The sequence below is a fragment of the Salmo trutta genome, chromosome 7 (genome assembly GCF_901001165.1).
Source record: "Salmo trutta chromosome 7, fSalTru1.1, whole genome shotgun sequence".
NCBI classification, from domain to species: domain Eukaryota; kingdom Metazoa; phylum Chordata; class Actinopteri; order Salmoniformes; family Salmonidae; genus Salmo; species Salmo trutta.
The window spans coordinates 6,922,940-6,943,114 of NC_042963.1; the positions used below are offsets into that span (position 1 = coordinate 6,922,940).

The 20,175-nt window shown below is 41.8% G+C and overlaps 1 protein-coding gene across 1 annotated transcript in view; it reads left to right on the forward strand.

Moving 5' to 3' along the window:
- Positions 1–20,175, forward strand: part of LOC115196822 (nuclear pore complex protein Nup93) — a 36,839-nt gene that overhangs the window by 1,582 nt on the left and 15,082 nt on the right. The window contains exons 3-5 of the mRNA XM_029757748.1: positions 870–987; positions 14,467–14,529; positions 15,340–15,468. Of these exons, the coding sequence (XP_029613608.1) occupies positions 870–987; positions 14,467–14,529; positions 15,340–15,468 (310 nt within the window). The remainder of the gene's footprint in view (positions 1–869; positions 988–14,466; positions 14,530–15,339; positions 15,469–20,175) is intronic.

A 20,175-nucleotide genomic window follows, 5' to 3' on the forward strand; every position in this document is an offset into this window, starting at 1 on the left:
TTTCCATGGACACATCTGAAATCAGTCTACTAATGGGACTTGTTATTTTGTGAAGACTATTTGATTCTGAGTTTGGACATATGACGTTTGTATTTTTACTATTTCTAAGATGCATACTTTCAGTTTTTCCGAACTCACTTCACTCGTGCATAAGAGGAAGCCTGCGCTGCCTGGTGCTGGCACATGTGCAGATCAAATACACCACTGGAACGCCGATTAAACTGTTATCATGTCCTAATAATTCGAAAAGATTGCGCAGAAAATCAGGTGTTTTTAATCGGCTTATGCTTACTTTGATTATGACCATACGCCTATTTAAGATAAGCAGAGTAAGGCGTTTACATGACTAATGCCATAATCAGTTTAATATCCAATTATTTGTGTGATGTTTAATCTCTTTTCTTTTTTTTTACATTGTCATCTGTATTTGTACTCTGGGACATCAAGTTTATGGGAACTATCTTATGTTAGAGATGTGTAGCTCTGTGTTATGTTCTGCATTGCATTCAACTTACTTCATGCCCTCTAGAGCAGGGGTTCTCAAGTGCTATTTGAGAAGGTCCAGTCACACAAATGTCCTAGGTGGCGAAGGTTCGGATAGAAATTGATTTATTGGCGTAGTAACTAACCCCAACCTCGCAACCAATGCGACCCCAAACTGTTCACACCCCTCTTATTGCCGGAGACAAAATGTAGCAGTTTTAAAGATACTTTCCTGCAATTCTACAAATCTTTCCATGTCTTATGTGTGTTTATATGATACCAGGGGTCGAAACCCAACCGGACCTCGGTTCGCCCGTTGAGTATGGGGGCTCTAGAGGATAGTCTACTAAACACATGTCATTTGCTGTTTCCTCTGTTCCCTGTAGGTCCATCCTCCTGGGGTCCAGAGGCCTGGACATCTTCCACATCTCCCAGCGTCTGGAGAGCCTGAGTGCTGCCACAACCTTTGAACCTTTAGAGCCAGTGAAGGACACTGACATCCAGGTATTCATACACTCTTTACTATTGTGGGGCTGTTTGAGCTTTTGGGCTACTTTTTCATCCACACCTGACCTGTTGTATGTCAGGACCTTCGCTTTTGTGTTTTTCAGAGTCAAGGGCAGCCAGGGCAGGTGATGGTAATTAATGGTTTTTAGATTATGCTTTTAGTCAAACTGCCGGATTCATATCGGGTTCTGTTAATGTCACAGCTGAGGTTTACTGTGTAATGATTTTTATGCTAATAAGCAAAAGGCTGATGGATTCTGTTGGAGGATCATTGCAGTCTCTTGCTGGTGGGAGGATTAGAAATGTTTTCTGTCTAGGGAAAGATGTCTGACACGTGTATAGTGTCCAAATCTCTACTCATCGTTCTGTAGCCTATATCAAACCCACTGCCTACAATGCTGAGAGTTTCTTTAAATGCATTCACAAAAGTTAATTAAAATCAAAGGATGTTAGATTATCTTAGGTAGACGCCTATTTGATTCAAATTGGTGGCGATGTAGGGTTGTAAAATTTCCAGAAATCCTGGTTGGAGGATTCCTGATTTTTCCTTCTGATTCTTAATCTTCCAACGGAGGAATTTTACTAGCATCACAATTGGATTAATTGCTCTTCCTCAACTGATAAAAAATGCATTAAATAGAGCATTAATAAGATTCATAACTACCACATGTTAATATATTTAGAGTTGAAATAGGTCGAATATGAATAGGGCTAATTTCTCAGAACATTTTCAGTAGGAATGATAGTATTCCAAATTGCGGATAAAGATAGTTATTGCTTACCACCGTCTGTCACACTAATTTGGGCTCTAAGCCCTCAGACTCATGACTAGCGATTTGAAAAAAACATGGACAAATATTTGTGGCCATTGTCATAATAATCAGGGGTCAGAAACAACCATACTTTTACTGGTTTCATATTATAGAAACAACCATACTTTTACTGGTTTCATATTATAGAAACAACCATACTTTTACTGGTTTCATATTATAGAAACAACCATACTTTTACTGGTTTCATATTATAGAAACAACCATACTTTTACTGGTTTCATATTATAGAAACAACCATACTTTTACTGGTTTCATATTATAGAAACAACCATACTTTTACTGGTTTCATATTATAGAAACAACCATACTTTTACTGGTTTCATATTATAGAAACAACCATACTTTTACTGGTTTCATATTATAGAAACAACCATACTTTTACTGGTTTCATATTATGGAATTACCCATTGATGTAATCTGTTCAGAACCAAAATAGATACATGGCATATTAGTGGGTTTCAAACCCTGTCCAGTGTTCACTCTTGAACTGTGACTGTTATAGAAAAGGCACTATGGAGTTATTTTCTGTTTTTCTTTTATCTACACTGGCTTTATCCTATCCTCCATGTGTGCTGTGGAATTGCAGCTGGGCTGATGTTCAAATCACATTTTATTGGTCACATACACCTATTTAGAAGATTTATCTAAAAACAATACTCACATCTAAAAGTAAAAGAATGGAATTAAGAAATATATAAATATTACATTGAGCAATGTTGGAGTGGCATTGACTTAAATACAGTAGAATATAATACAGAATATACAGTTGAAGTCGGAAGTTTACATACACTTAGGTTGGAGTCATTAACTTGTTTTTCAACTTCTCCACAAATTTCTTGTTAACAAACTATAGTTTTGGCAAGTTGGTTAGGACATCTACTTTGTGCATGACACAAGTACATTTTTCCAACAATTGTTTACAGACAGATTATTTCACTTATAATTCACTGTATCACAATTCCAGTGGGTCAGAAGTTTACATACACTAAGTTGACTGTGCCTTTAAACAGCTTGGACAATTCCAGAAAGTTATGTCATGGCTTTAGAAGCTTCTGATAGGCTAATTGACATAATTTGAGTCAATTGGAGGTGTACCTGTGGATGTATTTCAAAGCCTGCCTTCAAACTCAGTGCCTCTGCTTGACATCATGGGGAAATCAGCCAGGACCCCCCCCCAAAAAATTTGTGGACCTCCACAAGTCTGGTTCATCCTTGGGAGCAATTTCCAAATGCCTGAAGGTACCACGTTCATCTGAACAAACAATAGTACGCAAGTATAAACAACATGGGACCACGCAGCCGTCAAACTGCTCAGGAAGGAGACGCGTTCTGTCTCCTAGAGATGAACGTACTTTGGTGCAAAAAGTGCAAATAAATCCCAGAACAACAGCAAAGGATCTTGTGAAGATGCTGGAGGAAACAGGTACAAAAGTATCTATATCCACAGTAAAGCGAGTCCTATGTCGACATAAACTGAAAGGCCGCTCAGCAAGGAAGCCATAAAAAAGCCAGACTACGGTTTGCAACTGCACATGGGGACAAAGATCCTCTGGTCTGATGAAACAAAAATAGAACTGTTTGGCCATAATGACCATGGTTATGTTTGGAGGAAAAGGGGGGAGGTTTGTAAGCCGAAGAACACCATCCCAACCATGAAGCACGGGTGTGGCAGCATCATGTCGTGGGGGTGCTTTGCTGCAGGAGGGACTGGTGCACTTCACAAAATGGATGGCATCATGAGGAAGGAAAATTATGTGGATATATTGAAGCAACATCTCAAGACATCACTTAGGAAGTTAAAGCTTGGTCGCAAATGGGTCTTCCAAATGGACAATGACCCCAAGCATACTTCCAAAGTTGTGGCAAAATGGCTTAAGGACAACAAAGTCAAGGTATTGGAGTGGCCATCACAATGCCCTGACCTCAATCCTATAGAAAATTTGTAAGCAGAACTGAAAAATCGTGTGCAAGGAAGGAGGCCTACAAACCTGACTCAATTACACCAGCTCTGTGAGGAGGAATGGGCTAAAATTGACCCAACTTATTGTGGAAAGCTACCTGAAACGTTTGACTCAAGTTAAACAATTTAAAGGCAATGCTACCAAATACTAATTGAGTGTATGTACATTTCTGACCCACTGGGAATGTGATGAAAGAAATAAAAGCTGAAATAAATAATTCTCTACTATTACTCTAACATTATATGTTCTTAAAATAAAGTGGTGATCCTAACTGACCTAAGACAGGGAATCTTTACAAGGAATGAATGTCAGGAATTGTGAAAACCTGAGTTTAAATGTATTTGGCTAAGGTGTATGTCAACTTCTGACTTAAACTGTGCATATGAGATAAGTAAAGCAGTATGTAAACATTATTAAAGTGACTGGTAGGGTTGCAAAGGGTCAAACTTTCAGGTACATTTCTGGAAATTTTCTGGAAATGTTCCATGGGAAGTTAAGCACTGGAATTTGGGGAATTTTGCTTAAATTCATCATAAAAGTTAGCTTATAACAGTGACATTTTTTTTGTTGGATACTCATAAGGCAATTCTAGGTCTTGTGGCATATTTTGGTTAAACTATTCCCAATTCATTGGAATTGCAACCCTCTGCATGCAGTGCTCGCTTACATCACATGTACAGCTGATTCTCAAGATCTTGCACACTAATGAGATGCTATTGAGCAGTCTGGTAAGCAGTCTGAAACTCTTGAAACCTATAGCAGAAGCCATTGCACGGATTGAGGGAGACAATGCCATCTTGCCTGATGTTCAGACTGCTTGCAGATGTAAGAGAAGAAATCTGTACTGCCCTGTCCACTTCACTGTTGCTCCAAGCAGAGGAAACTGCATTTCTGAAATACATCAAAAATTGTGAAGAGTTCTGCCTGAAGCCCATACAAACCACAGCATACATGTTGGACCCCAAGTATGCTGACAAGAGCATCCTGTCTGGTGCAGAGATCAACAAGGCCTATGGTGTCATCACTACCGTGTCTCGCCACCTTGGCCTGAATGAGGGCAATGTTCTTGGCAGTCTGGCGAAGTACACTTCCAAGCAAGGGCTTTGGGATGGAGATTCAGTATGGCAGTCGTGCCAACATATCTCATCAGCCACCTGGTGGAAGGGACGTGGTGGATCTGAGGCTCTTTCCCCTGTTGCCTCCATCATCCTCCAAATTCCACCAATATCAGCCGCCTCAGAGTGCAACTGGTCCTTGTTTAGGAACACACACACCAAAGCACGCAACAGGCTGACCAATACAAGATGGGAACAATTGGTGGCCATCCGGGCAAATTTGAGGCTTTTTGAGCCTGACAACGAGCCATCCTTAAAGAGGTTGGAAAGTGACAGTGAAGATGAGGCCTCAGTCAGATGTTCAAGAGGTGGACATTGAGGAGGTCCAGGGAGAAGACATGAAAGCCTGAGAGGAAGACAACCAAAGCTTTAGTTTCTAGACTATCATTTTACAGATGTATGTTGAAAACGTTTTTGGGGGATGCGATGGATCATACAATATTCCCTTTTGTTGTTCAGTGAAATCGTCCCATGTGAAGAGTCAACTCATTTAATTAAAGTTCAATTCGGAACTCATTTTTATTTCATTTCAATTGGAAGGATTTAATCATTTGCAGTTGTCTACTTATAAGGTAAAAGGTTTATATTACTGTCTCCATATGATATGGTAAATATATCCAATGCAAAAACCATCTACATTTAAATGGTATTAATTTGCATATATTTCCGATAATGCCCATATATTCCTGTTAATTCCCACGGAAAGTTTCCACCTCTGAATATTTCCTAAAATGTACAACCCTAGTGACTAGTGTTCCATTATTAAAGTGGCCAGTGATTCCAAGGTCAGCAGCCTCTAAGGTGCAGGGTTGGTTAACCTGGTGGAAGCCGGCTAGGGATGGCTATTTAATGGTCTGATGGCCTTGAGATAGAAGCTGTTTTTCAGTCTCTTGGTTCCAGCTTTGATGCACCTGTACTGACCTCGCCTTCTGGATGAGGTCAGGAACTTCTCCACTGCGGTCCCGTCAATGTAGATAGGGGCATAATCCCTCTGCTGTTTCCTGAAGTCTGCGATCAGCTCCTTTGTTCTGTTGACGTTGCGTGAGAGGTTATTTTCCTGGCACCGCTCTCCCAGGGTCCTCACCTCCTCCCTGTAGGCTGTCTCGTCATTGTTGGTAATCAGGCCTACTACTGTTGTGGCGTCTGCAAACTTGATGATTGAGTTGGATGTGTGCGTGGCCACGCAGTCATGGGTGAACGGAGTACAGTACAGGAGGGGGTTGAGCACACACCCTTGTGGAGTCAGGCCGGTCAGGAAGTCCAGGACCCAGTTGCACAGGGCGGGGTTCAGACCCAGGGCCCCAAGCTTAATGATGAGCTTGGAGGGTAATATGGCATTGAATGTTGAGGTATAGTCAATGATCAGCATTCTTACATAGGTATTCCTCTTTTCCAGATGGGATAGGGTAGTGTGCAATGGCGATTGTATCGTCTGTGGCTTTATTGGGGCGGTAAGCAAATTGAAGTGTCAGGTAAGGTAGAGGTGATATGATCCTTAACTAGTCTCTCAAAGCACTTCATGATGACAGAAGTGAGTGCTATGGGGCGATAGTCGTTTAGTTCAGTTACCTTTGCTTTCTTGGGTACAGGAACAATCGTGGACATCTTGAAGCAAGTGGGGACAGCAGACTGGGATAGGGAGAGATTGAATATGTCCGTAAGCACTCCAGCCAGCTGGTCTGCACATGCTCTGAGGACGGGGCAAGGGATGCCCTCTGGGCCGCCAGCCTTGCGAGGGTTAACACCCTTAAATGTCTTACTTACGTCGGCCACGGAGAAGGAGAGCCCACTGTCCTTGGAAGCGGACAGCATCGGTGGCACTTTGTTATCCTCAAAGCAGGCGAAGAAGGTGTTTAGCTTGTCCGGAAGCAAGATGTCAGTGTCCGCGACGTGGCTGGTTTTCCCTTTGTAGTCCGCGATTGTCTGTAGACTTTGCCTCTTTGGCCTCGTGTCTGAGCCGTTGAATTGCGACTCCACTTTGTCTCTGCACTGACGTTTTGCCTGTTTGATTGCCTTACGGAGGGATTAACTACACTGTTTGTATTCGGCCATATTTAACCAGTCGCCTTGCCATGGTTAAATACGGTGGTTCACGCTTTCAGTTTACAGCAAATGCTGCTATCTATCCACGGTTTCTGGTTTGGATAGGTTTAAAAGTCACAGTGGTACAACATCTCCTATACATTTCCTGATGAACTCCGTCACTGTATTCGTTGATGTTATTCTCAGTCTACCCGGAACATATCCCAGTCCGAGTGACCAAAACAATCTTGAAGCATGAATTCCGATTGGTCGGACCAGCATTGAATAGACCTTGTTTGTCCTGTTTTAGTTTCTGCTTATAGGAAGGGAGGAGCAAAATGGAGTCGGGATCAGATTTGCCAAAGGGAGGGCGGTGGAGGGACTTGTAGGCATTTCGAAAAGTTGAGAAGTAGTGGTCCAATGTTTTATCAGCGCGAGTACTACAGTCAATGTGTTGGTAGAACTTCAGTAGCATTTTCCTCATTTGCTTTGTTAAAATCCCCAGATACAATAAATGCGGCCCCAGGATATGTGGTTTCCAGTTTGCATAAAGTCCAGTGTTGTTGTTTGAGGGCTGTCATGGTATCGGCTTGCCGAGGAATATACACGGCTGTGACTATAACCGAAGAGAATTCTCTTGGGAGGTTATACGGCCGGCATTTGATTGTATGCTATTCTAGGTCAGATGAACAAAAGGACTGTATGTTATCACAATCACACCATGAGTAGTTAATCATGAAACATACACCCCTGCCTTTCTTCTTCCCGGTGAGTTCTTTATTCCTGTCTGCGCGATGTACTGAGAACCCAGCTGGCTGTATGGATGGGGACAGTATATCCCGAGAGAGCCATGTTTCCGTGAAACAGAGTATGTTACAATCCCTGATGTCTTTCTGGAAGGAGATCCTCTGAGCTTGTCTACTTTATTATCTAGAGACTGAACATTAGCCAGTGATATACTCTGAAGTGGTGGATGGTGTGCACGCCTCCTGAGTCGGACTAGAAGTCCACTCCGAATACCTCTTCTCCAATGGCGGTGTTTTGGAGCAGCCGCTGGAATAAGTTAAATTGCCCTGGGGGGTACGAACAAAGGATCGGATACAGGAAAGTCGTATTCCTGGTCGTAATGCTGGTGAGTTACCACCACTCTGATATTCAAAAGTTCTTTCCGGCTGTATGTAGTAACACAAAACATTTTCTGGGCTAATAATGTAAGAAGTAACACACACAAAAACGAAATACTGCAGAGTTGCTTAGGAGCTAGAAGCAGAGCTGCCATCTGTCGGCGCCATCTTACTCATATGATTTTCTATGGAAGTAAATGAAATGTGAGATGCCTGCTAATTAGTTAATGGTAACACTTCTGACAATTGTGTTACATCCACGGATGATGTTTCTGCAAATCTGAAGCTATTTAGTGGGAACAGTCTGAACTGTTTCAGATGAGGAATAGAAGATGAGGAGAATAACCTCCAGTCAGTATACAGTATGTTGAAATATGATAAGAAAAAGATGTTTAGCACCATTACTATACAGTTATTCCATTGTGTTAGTGGCCTTCAAACGATTCTAGTATCGCAATATTTTTTCCCATGAAAACACGAAGCAGACTAAACTCTTTGGTCCTTTAAAAACCTGCTATATGTAAAATATTGTGTTCTCTTTTGCTCTTAATTGGGTAAAAAGACATTGACACTACAATATTTATTTATTTTAGCAGTGTTCATAATATTGCAAAATCAAGTGTATTGATTAGCCTGTTCTAGAAGAGGTTGCATCCACACCATCAGAAAATGATGATTCCAATTAGGCCTTTAACATGGGCTGAGTGGGTCTCTGAGGGGGGTGGGAAGGCCACAGATAGTCAAGGAATGAGTGGGGTGTTGTATTGATCTCCTCATTTTCTGATGACCCCAGTGCTCCCTCTCCATAATCTTCAACCTGATGTGTGGTGGGCTGGCCGGGTGGAGCCTTGGTTTTACTGGAAGTGCACTTAGCCTCTTGGCAGGATTTAACCAGGCCCTTTTAGCTGGACTCAGTTGAGTGCTTGGGCCAGACACAGTGGGAAGTGGCTGGCCTTCTACTGTACTGTACTCCCTATCCACTATGCATAGTTGTATTTCTGGCTATTTTTCACATGATAGTTTTCATAGGCAATTAATGGAACATATGTTTTGGAAACCTATGTGGCCTTGCTGTATAAAGCCACAATTACTCTCACATTACTGGTGGCTCATGTGTTAACCTCGAGGGCAGGGAGCCTTTGTAAAGTTTAGTCAAGGTACAGAAAAGCTATTAGATTGATTGTTCTCAAACTGGGGGACAATGAAATTCACTTTTCTCAAATAGCCTATGTTACAATACAAACTGTGTGTTCCTTGATTGCTAAGTAATATATATTTCATACCTAGCCTATGTATTGCCAACCTTTGAGCTATTCATTGATCACGGCAATTAGGCCAGGAAATTATACTTGTATGTGAGGTGGTAGTGATTGACATTCTCCCCATTGACTGTACTGCATCCATGGCTTGGTCTTTTCAGTAGTGTTCTTTACATGGAGCGTGATTGCAGTGTGTAGTACTTACTGTATGTTCAAGTGCTGAAGGGTTAGCTTGGCTAACACAAAGGAAAAGCTGGATGCTGATGAGGCGTAGCCTCTATCTCTATGTGGGTGGCTCATAGAGAGGAACTGAGGTGTGAATGATGTCTGTAGTATATATGGTTGTGAATGCATATGATTTATGTAGCCTACTCTGCATTTTTGGCCATTTGTTATATTTGTATGTGTTGATGTGGGTCACATCAGTGAGGATGGAGACAAAGGAAAACAATTTGAGGGCGAGAAAGGGGTGATAGAAATAACCAAGGGAAGGATGGAGAGAAAGAGGGAGCCATAAGAGAAACGATGGACAGAATAAAACCCCAAGGAAAATGGAATAGGGGTGAGAAAGAGAGGAAAAAGAGTGGAATGATAAAATGGCAGAGAGAAGTATTTCTCTCCTGCTCTGTTTCTCTTCCATCTTTTTCTGCTCCTCCTTTCTCTCCCTCCCCCCTCTTTCTCTGAGAGCAGCTATAGTGATGGCATGCATTCTCTTGACAGAGTCTGATAAGCGCAGCTGCTGCTACAGCAGACTTTGGGGAAATAGCTTCACATGTGCAGCCTGTGTCTTGGTCTGTGCAGCCGTGGACTCGGTGTATACCCCCCTGAGAAGCCACTGCACCCTTCTCATTAACTAAACATGACTCTTAAGAGGATTATTAGCCCACTTTCTGGACAGGATGTCGGAAGCCATCAGCAGAGGGAGAGAAAATCCATTACATTAATTGCATTGCGCTGGGGGGGGAGGGAAAAAGAGTATGATGCATATGTATAAAAAGGAAGAAATGAGTGGTACTGAGAGAAGAGGACAGCAGGGATGCTGGAAAGAAGCAGGAGGCGGGGAAGGATCTACTGATGGAGAGGGGAAGACCTGTGAGGTTGAGTGATCACTCCTCCTTGATCCCCCCCTGTGTCTGAGGGATGACTTGGTACAGTCCTCCAACAATAAAACAGCCTACAGTAACCCTTCATGTGGTACATATCTGGGTTCACACCGGTGGCCCACATTGCGTGAGGAAGGTGCAGCATCTGCGATGCCGGCCCGTCAGAGGGTCCGAAAACGCCCCAGAATGGCTCCGGCTCAGTTCTTCAGCTGGAGAGACGGGGCAGTGTGTTTAGTGTCAGGCATAGGTCTGTCTACGCCTGGCTACCTGCACCTCTGCTCTCTCCCTGCCTGGCAGGCTGAGCCACAGCATGAGTAAGTATTGCCTCCACACACAGACCCACTGCGTTCATACATCTGCTCTGTCTGTGTCAAGATCTGTCTGTCACCTTGTCTTTACTTTTTCTCTGTTCCTGTCACTCTGTCTGTGACTATGGAGATGATAACGTTGATTATGGTGGTGTTCACTTAAATGAATGCTTATTCTCTACACAGGAAGTGGTGGCACAAGGGTGGGGTTTCACCTCCCGTACTCCACTCATTGTCTCAGAGTAAATGAAGATGAGCTGCAGGTTTTTAGCTACTGACCCTTCACATGTAGTTTTTTTATTATCTCTGTGGAAATGCTGAGCAGCATTACACCAAGGGAAAATGTTGAAACAGAATTAAGCAAATCCAGATGACAGAGAATTTATTTTAAGATGTTCTAGAATGCTTTCTGTTTGTGGTGGTGTAACCATGTGCAGAGAGTACAATCACGATCATTTGTGAATTAAAAATGCATCATTCTTGAACCCGTAGATTGCTTTTGATTGCTCGTTTGACCGAGCCCTGCCAAATATTGTATGTGCGCATGTATGTGACACGTATCAGCACCGCGTTATGGAGCATGTGTGGATTTGTTCCTATGCTTTATCCTTTCCTCCAGTTCTACTTTAGTAAACAATAGTGAATGTTTTCTGTTCTTGCCAAACCGTAAGCAGTATACGCAATACAAATTGTGAGGGACAATGCGATTATCTAGAAGGTTCTAGAGATTCAGACACGCTGGCTATATTGGGTTACATACTGCATATGTGTATTTCGCTGGATAAATGCCTTGAATATAAGATCCAGGGAGTTTACAGCTTCTTTGTCCATTACTCAGGGAGTTTAGAGCTTCTATTGTTGCCTAAATATGAAATGATGGCCTACAGTGTATGATTTCAATTAAGGTTTATTTGGAAATGCATTAATTGCTGAAAATGCGGATAAGTTCCCCCTCCCTTTTGGACCCTTCGCTTTCTGGAAACCATAGAATGAAACGCATTATCCGTTTTATTCTACACACAATGCCACATCACTAGGAAATGTATACATTTATTCAGATTTCTCCTCTTTGTGTGTCTTGCCGTGTGTGGAGACATGACCTGAGCTCTCCTGGTATATAAATAGCTCCATTGTCAGCTCCTAGGGTGCAAACTGGGTAGAACCTGTTTGGTTTGGAGAGCAGAATCTCCTGAGGGGGGCGCTCCTCTCTCTGCCACAGACCACAGGAGGATGGGAGGACCCAGCACAATGACTGAGCAAGAAATGTAATTGGCAAGATACAGCAGGAAATCATCCTTTTGATTTATCTATTGAATAGAGGATAGTTACTGCTCTTATTACTTGTGATACTGAAAAGCCCCCCCCCCCCCCCCCCCGGCTCTCTCCACACTGTGCATTTACACTTGTCATTTGACGGTCGGCTGCTGAAGAAGTAATAAGTTAATGATAATTTATAGCTGTCAGTCAAGACGTGGACGGCTGCCACTCTGATGTCTGGTGATGCGATGGAGTGGACAGACAGGGGCGAGGGTTTGAGCCTGTGGCAAGGGGGTGGGATGTGGTGCTGAAGCAGCTGTGAGGGGGAAGGGGGATGCTGCTCCGTCCGTCCTGGAGATGAAGGGCGCCAAGACCGAGACGGTCTGCAGGAAAAGGCCCATGATCTGAAAGAATGCATAGGCTGCTATATATTAGTATATATCCTATTGACACCTGTAAAAGGACCGAATAGGCTTAGTTTTGCTTTCTTCTTTTTTTGCCTAGTCTGGCGTTTCTGAATGTTCACATATTTCTATAGTATCTCCTAATGTTAGACAAGGAAGTGTACATGTGTGCCTGCAGGCCTTAAAGCCCCCTGCCCTGTTTTAGAATCATCACTGTATGTCAAATATATCACTTCATGAAAATAGCTCCAAATATAGATTTGGTCATTTATTTCCATGAGCTTCCTTTTGCTATTTAAATGCTCAGTCTGATCGTGTTGATACAAATGTAAATATATTTACATACTCAGCCCTGATTGGCGGATAGTATCGTCTAAACTCTAGAGCCTACCCTGCTTACCCTTTCAAAGTAGGAGCATACATATGCAAATAAAAGATTACTGGTCATTGGTCAGACTAATTAGATCAGATTGTGATGTCGTGCTTTGGGCCAAAAACTGTATTCCCACTCAACAGGCCGAAATTCCAGGTGTTTTTTATTTATTCAAAAAGCTCTAAAAGGGAATAATCATTTCTACAATTTCAGTGTTATTTCAACCACCTAGTGTAAAAATAAAATAACACATTTAAAAAGGAAAATCACTTTTTGCACTGGATTGCCCCTTTAATCGCAGACTCAAGTATGACATTACCCTATTCAGCTTTGAAAATGTCAACGTCTGCATAAAAGGTAATTCCTCTCAAAAAGGCATGAGACTGTCTCTTATGTAACCGACTCTTATGGAATATGGAAAACAACTATAGGCTAAATTATCTAATTTTTAAGGCAAGTTAGTGTCCTCACATTGTGGAAGGGTGTGGCCGGTGTTTAGCCTAGATTATATTAAGACAGTGTCCAGTACCACAGAGGATGGGCTTAGTGAGTGACATCCATTGTGATGACTGTCAGTGTCTTATCAGGGTATCTGTGTCATTGTGGCAGGCTGGTGGCCACTATGCGTCAAAGTCATGGGCTTGGCTTTGGTTACTCACCATCCACAATGGATCTATGGGTGATTTCATCACCACCATTTGGCATACAGTGTGCTAGCTCTTATTCTTGCCCGTAGCCAACCCCACCCTGATTTAGATGCATTGACCCCTCCACCACCGCCCTGTTCTACATCTTTGCTGTATGGTGTGGGTGTGTGAGTGTCATTCCCCCTGCCACTCTGGCTGCCTGGTGCAAGCCTACAGCTCTACTCTGAGGGCGGTTCTGCCTGTTCTGGGTACAAAATGTTTTCTCTTTTTCTTCGGGCATCGAAAGGAGCGCAGGCTGTTTCTCTGCCTTCCAAAGTGTACATTAATTAGCGTACTCTGTAAGGGAGGAGCACAGTCTACAGTGTGCACATTTGCTCATTAACCTCCTCATGCTGTTAACTTGAGAAAACGAGGTCAATTTTTGGGTGTGTAGGTATTGTAACCGCAATAGTACTGCCATTTTTGGGGGTACTGAATGGTAAGCTTGCTATATCACAATTTTGACCGCAGACGGACGTTGTACATTTTACTCTCTTCAAGATGCATCCATCCGTCTCTTCTATATGATGTTAGCCAGTTGAATGTAGATGCTGATGAATGTCGGCCCACTGTGGAGTTTGTTCCCTAAGGTAGGACATTGAAGATGGGATGATATGGGGACAAAGGGCCAGGTGCTGTGAGTCTAATCGGCTGGTGCTTATCAGTCAGGCTGTTGAAATAACTGTAAAATGCCTTGGTGAGCTCTGGGTTTTTGCTCTGTTCAACTGTGGGGGATTGGTAGATGGGCTGGAGCTGTATAGAATGAGCATGAAAATGTCTTAACGCTTGAGAAGATATGTAACAGAAGTTATTTTGGACTGTTTAGAATGTCAGGTCTGGAGGAGGCTTCTATGGGCTACGCCCTGATTGTTTGCTTCTCCCATTTTTAGCACAGCGATCATGATAATGATAGTTCTTCCTTCTCCTCAGGAGCCCTTGCAGCTAGCGTCTTGCAGGAGCCGTGTATGTGTGTGGTCAAGTGGAAAGTAGGTTAGAGTCGGTCTAACCTCCAGCCATTTCTCTCCTTCCAGGGCTTTCTGAAGAATGAGAGGGACAATGCGCTGCTCTCTGCCATTGAGGAGTCACGTCGCAGGGTAGGTGGCGCACTCTCCTCTGACTGGTTGCCATGACCACACCCTCATTGCACCCCATGTCCACATCTAATAGTCCCATTTGTTTTACATTTTTTACATTTTCTTTTACATACCTGATGAATAGATGGGACAGATATGTTTCGGTCATAGATTGTATCTCCTAACTTTTCTCTCCGTGACAGCTTGGCATACCTAGTTTTTAAATACGTACGCTATATTTTCAATCAGTCTCACACTTTTGAATAAAAATAATAAACCCATACCCTCAGTTGCCAATCATGATGCTCACCTTGTTCCGATTAAACCCTTAGCCTATTATCTTTCTAAAATGGTTTCCTCTGCATGACTTCAGAGCCGCTTTAATTAGGAGCACTTCCAATTATCATCCGCTGTCCCTGTGGGATTGAGATGGAATCCAAAGACCTTGTCTAATCTGTTCTTGGCTAAATCTGGACCAGCCATGAATGCAGACCCATTTAGCGTCACAATCCCATCCCTCCACACACCCAGGCATCACAGGGCGTGACCCAGTTTGAAGAGCCCGCCCAAGTCCCAGATCTCACTTTCACTGTGTGGGGCCCCAGGATACTTGCATGGGTGACTGTGGTGATTGGAGGTGTTTATTGTGCACAGATATCTCTCATGACGAGAGGTTTTGCAGTGTTAGCTATTTTTAACAAATCACAAGGTCTCTCCCATTTATGCAGCCTAGCCTGGTTCTCTCAAATTCTTTCAAATTGGTCTGTCCAAGTTACATATCTCTTTTTCTCTCTCTCTATTTCGTGCTCACATGTTCTTGTTCTCTGTCAGACGTTCCTCTTGGCAGAGGAGTACCACCGTGAGTCCATGCTGGTTCAGTGGGAGCAGGTGAAACAGAGAGTACTGCACACCTTGTTGGGAGCAGGGGAAGATGCTCTGGACTTCAGCCAAGACATAGAGGTCAGTCTCTCCATATAGACCCTATGAACTCCAGTACATAAAGCACACATCCAGATATAATTTCTATACTTAATATATGACTTGCACACATTTAGAGAAATACACACTCGTCAAAAACTGATACTAACCCACATGGATGTTGCGAAATTCAATAACCGCCTCCAATTTGCAAGAATTTTCATAAAAAATGGATACGTTTCCAAAAAAAGATATGGGAAGTACTCCTGTTTTTAATAATGGGCAAAGAAAAGCCACATTCGGCTTTGGTTTTCCACCATGTTATCGGTCTTTACCAAAGCAAGCTTGGTTTTATGCAGACAGCTTTGTTTAGGTTACCTTCAGGGCTCCGGCTACTGTATTTAGCACACTAGCTGCATTGCTTTCCTAAACTAGCTCTGGCACATTCTCCAGTGGAGTGTGTGTTGGAGTTGACACTTGGATTTTTGGGGGATTTTGTCCTTCTCTGTGCTTATTGCATTATTATCCAACAGTTGTCCGTGTCTGACCTGCTGTTCACTCCCTATGTCAGAAACACACCCTCTACTGTGTTTAGTTCTTGCTCATATGCTCTTCTTATAATGCCATGCCTCATACTGCCTTATACCATGGCATTCTTGAATACTTGTTTCTGATTGGCTTGAAGGGCATTCTAGAGCGTGCATTATTTCCCTATAACGCGCTGTATGTTTGCACGGTAGAATTCAATGGCTATAGTTATTACATGTTCTATGTTTGAGCTGCTTTTGAAAGCAAAAGTCGAATTAAAAACATTGGCATTGTTGAATTTGATTTTCATAATGGCAAGCTAGGACTGATGGTTTGTTTAGCTAAACTAGCACGTCTGTTTGGTTACCACAGCAACTACTGCAGCTATCTAGCAAACTTGCTAGCTACTACAGTGGATTTTGTACACATTTCTATTGGCAAATGAACACATTTCTAGTGGCAAATGAACACATTTCTAGTGGCAAATGAACACATTTCTAGTGGCAAATGAACACATTTCTAGTGGCAAATGAGCACATTTCTAGTGGCAAATGAGCACATTTCTAGTGGCAAATGAGCACATTTCTAGTGGCAAATGAACACATTACTAGTGGCGAATGAGCAAATGAACACATTTCTAGTGGCGAATGAGCAAATGAACACATTTCTAGTGGCAAATGAACACATTTCTAGTGGCGAATGAGCAAATGAACACATTTCTAGTGGCGAATGAGCAAATGAACACATTTCTAGTGGCAAATGAGCAAATGAACACATTTCTAGTGGCAAATGAGCAAATGAACACATTTCTAGTTGCAAATGAACACATTTCTAGTTGCAAATGAACACATTTCTAGTTGCAAATGAGCAAATGAACACATTTCTACTGGCAAATGAGCAAATGAACACATTACTAGTGGCAAATGAACACATTACTAGTGGCAAATGAACACATTACTAGTGGCAAATGAACACATTTCTGGTGGCAAATGAACACATTTCTGGTGGCAAATGAACACATTTCTGGTGGCAAATGAACACATTTCTGGTGGCAAATGAACACATTTCTGGTGGCAAATGAACACATTTCTGGTGGCAAATGAGCAAATGAACACATTTCTACTGGCAAATGAGCAAATGAACACATTACTAGTGGCAAATGAACACATTACTAGTGGCAAATGAACACATTACTGGTGGCAAATGAACACATTTCTGGTGGCAAATGAACACATTTCTGGTGGCAAATGAACACATTTCTGGTGGCAAATGAACACATTTCTGGTGGCAAATGAACACATTTCTGGTGGCAAATGAACACATTTCTGGTGGCAAATGAACACATTTCTAGTGGCAAATGAACACATTTCTAGTGGCAAATGAACACATTTCTAGTGGCAAATGAACACATTTCTAGTGGCAAATGAACACATTTCTGGTGGCAAATGAACACATTTCTGGTGGCAAATGAACACATTTCTGGTGGCAAATGAACACATTTCTAGTGGCAAATGAACACATTTCTAGTGGCAAATGAACACATTACTAGTGGCAAATGAACACATTTCTACTGGCAAATGAGCACATTTCTAGTGGCAAATGAGCAAATGAACACATTACTAGTGGCAAATGAACACATTACTAGTGGCAAATGAACACATTACTAGTGGCAAATGAACACATTTCTAGTGGCAAATGAACACATTACTAGTGGCAAACGAACACATTACTAGTGGCAAACGAACACATTTCTAGTGGCAAACGAACACATTACTAGTGGCAAACGAACACATTACTGGTGGCAAATGAACACATTTCTGGTGGCAAATGAACACATTTCTGGTGGCAAATGAACACATTTCTGGTGGCAAATGAACACATTTCTAGTGGCAAATGAACACATTTCTAGTGGCAAATGAACACATTTCTAGTGGCAAATGAACACATTTCTAGTGGCATATGAGCAAATGAACACATTACTAGTGGCAAATGAACACATTACTAGTGGCAAATGAACACATTTCTAGTGGCGAATGAGCAAATGAACACATTTCTAGTGGCGAATGAGCAAATGAACACATTTCTAGTGGCGAATGAGCAAATGAACACATTTCACATTTCTAGTGGCGAATGAGCAAATGAACACATTTCTAGTTGCAAATGAACACATTTCTAGTTGCAAATGAACACATTTCTAGTTGCAAATGAACACATTTCTAGTGGCAAATGAACACATTTCTAGTGGCAAATGAACACATTTCTAGTGGCAAATGAGCACATTTCTAGTGGCATATGAGCAAATGAACACATTTCTAGTGGCAAATGAAGACATTACTAGTGGCGAATGAGCAAATGAACACATTTCTAGTGGCGAATGAGCAAATGAACACATTTCTAGTGGCAAATGAGCAAATGAACACATTTCTAGTTGCAAATGAACACATTTCTAGTTGCAAATGAACACATTTCTAGTGGCAAATGAGCAAATGAACACATTTCTACTGGCAAATGAACACATTACTAGTGGCAAATGAACACATTACTAGTGGCAAATGAACACATTTCTGGTGGCAAATGAACACATTTCTGGTGGCAAATGAACACATTTCTGGTGGCAAATGAACACATTTCTGGTGGCAAATGAACACATTTCTGGTGGCAAATGAACACATTTCTGGTGGCAAATGAACACATTTCTGGTGGCAAATGAACACATTTCTAGTGGCAAATGAACACATTTCTAGTGGCAAATGAACACATTTCTAGTGGCAAATGAACACATTTCTGGTGGCAAATGAACACATTTCTAGTGGCAAATGAACACATTTCTAGTGGCAAATGAACACATTTCTAGTGGCAAATGAACACATTACTAGTGGCAAATGAACACATTACTAGTGGCAAATGAACACATTACTAGTGGCAAATGAACACATTTCTACTGGCAAATGAGCACATTTCTAGTGGCATATGAGCAAATGAACACATTACTAGTGGCAAACGAACACATTTCTAGTGGCAAACGAACACATTTCTAGTGGCAAACGAACACATTACTAGTGGCAAACGAACACATTACTAGTGGCAAATGAACACATTTCTAGTGGCAAATGAACACATTTCTAGTGGCAAATGAACACATTTCTGGTGGCAAATGAACACATTTCTAGTGGCATATGAGCAAATGAACACATTACTAGTGGCAAATGAACACATTACTAGTGGCAAATGAACACATTACTAGTGGCAAATGAACACATTTCTAGTGGCGAATGAGCAAATGAACACATTTCTAGTGGCGAATGAGCAAATGAACACATTTCACATTTCTAGTGGCGAATGAGCAAATGAACACATTTCTAGTTGCAAATGAACACATTTCTAGTTGCAAATGAACACATTTCTAGTTGCAAATGAACACATTTCTAGTGGCAAATGAGCAAATGAACACATTACTAGTGGCAAATGAACACATTACTAGTGGCAAATGAACACATTTCTAGTGGCAAATGAACACATTTCTGGTGGCAAATGAACACATTTCTGGTGGCAAATGAACACATTTCTGGTGGCAAATGAACACATTTCTGGTGGCAAATGAACACATTTCTAGTGGCAAATGAACACATTTCTAGTGGCAAATGAACACATTACTAGTGGCAAATGAACACATTACTAGTGGCAAATGAACACATTACTAGTGGCAAATGAACACATTACTAGTGGCAAATGAACACATTACTAGTGGCAAATGAACACATTTCTACTGGCAAATGATCAAATGAACACATTTCTACTGGCAAATGAGCAAATTAACACATTTCTAGTGGCAAATGAGCAAATTAACACATTTCTACTGGCAAATTAACACATTTCTAGTGGCAAATTAACACATTTCTGGTGGCAAATGAACACATTTCTACTGGCAAATGAACACATTAACACATTACTAGTGGCAAATGAACACATTACTAGTGGCAAATGAACACATTACTAGTGGCAAATGAACACGTTTCTAGTGGCAAATGAACACGTTTCTAGTGGCAAATGAACGCGTTTCTAGTGGCAAATGAACACATTTCTAGTGGCATATGAACACATTTCTAGTGGCATATGAGCAAATGAACACATTACTAGTGGCAAATGAACACATTACTAGTGGCAAATGAACACATTTCTAGTGGCAAATGAGCAAATGAACACATTTCTACTGGCAAATGA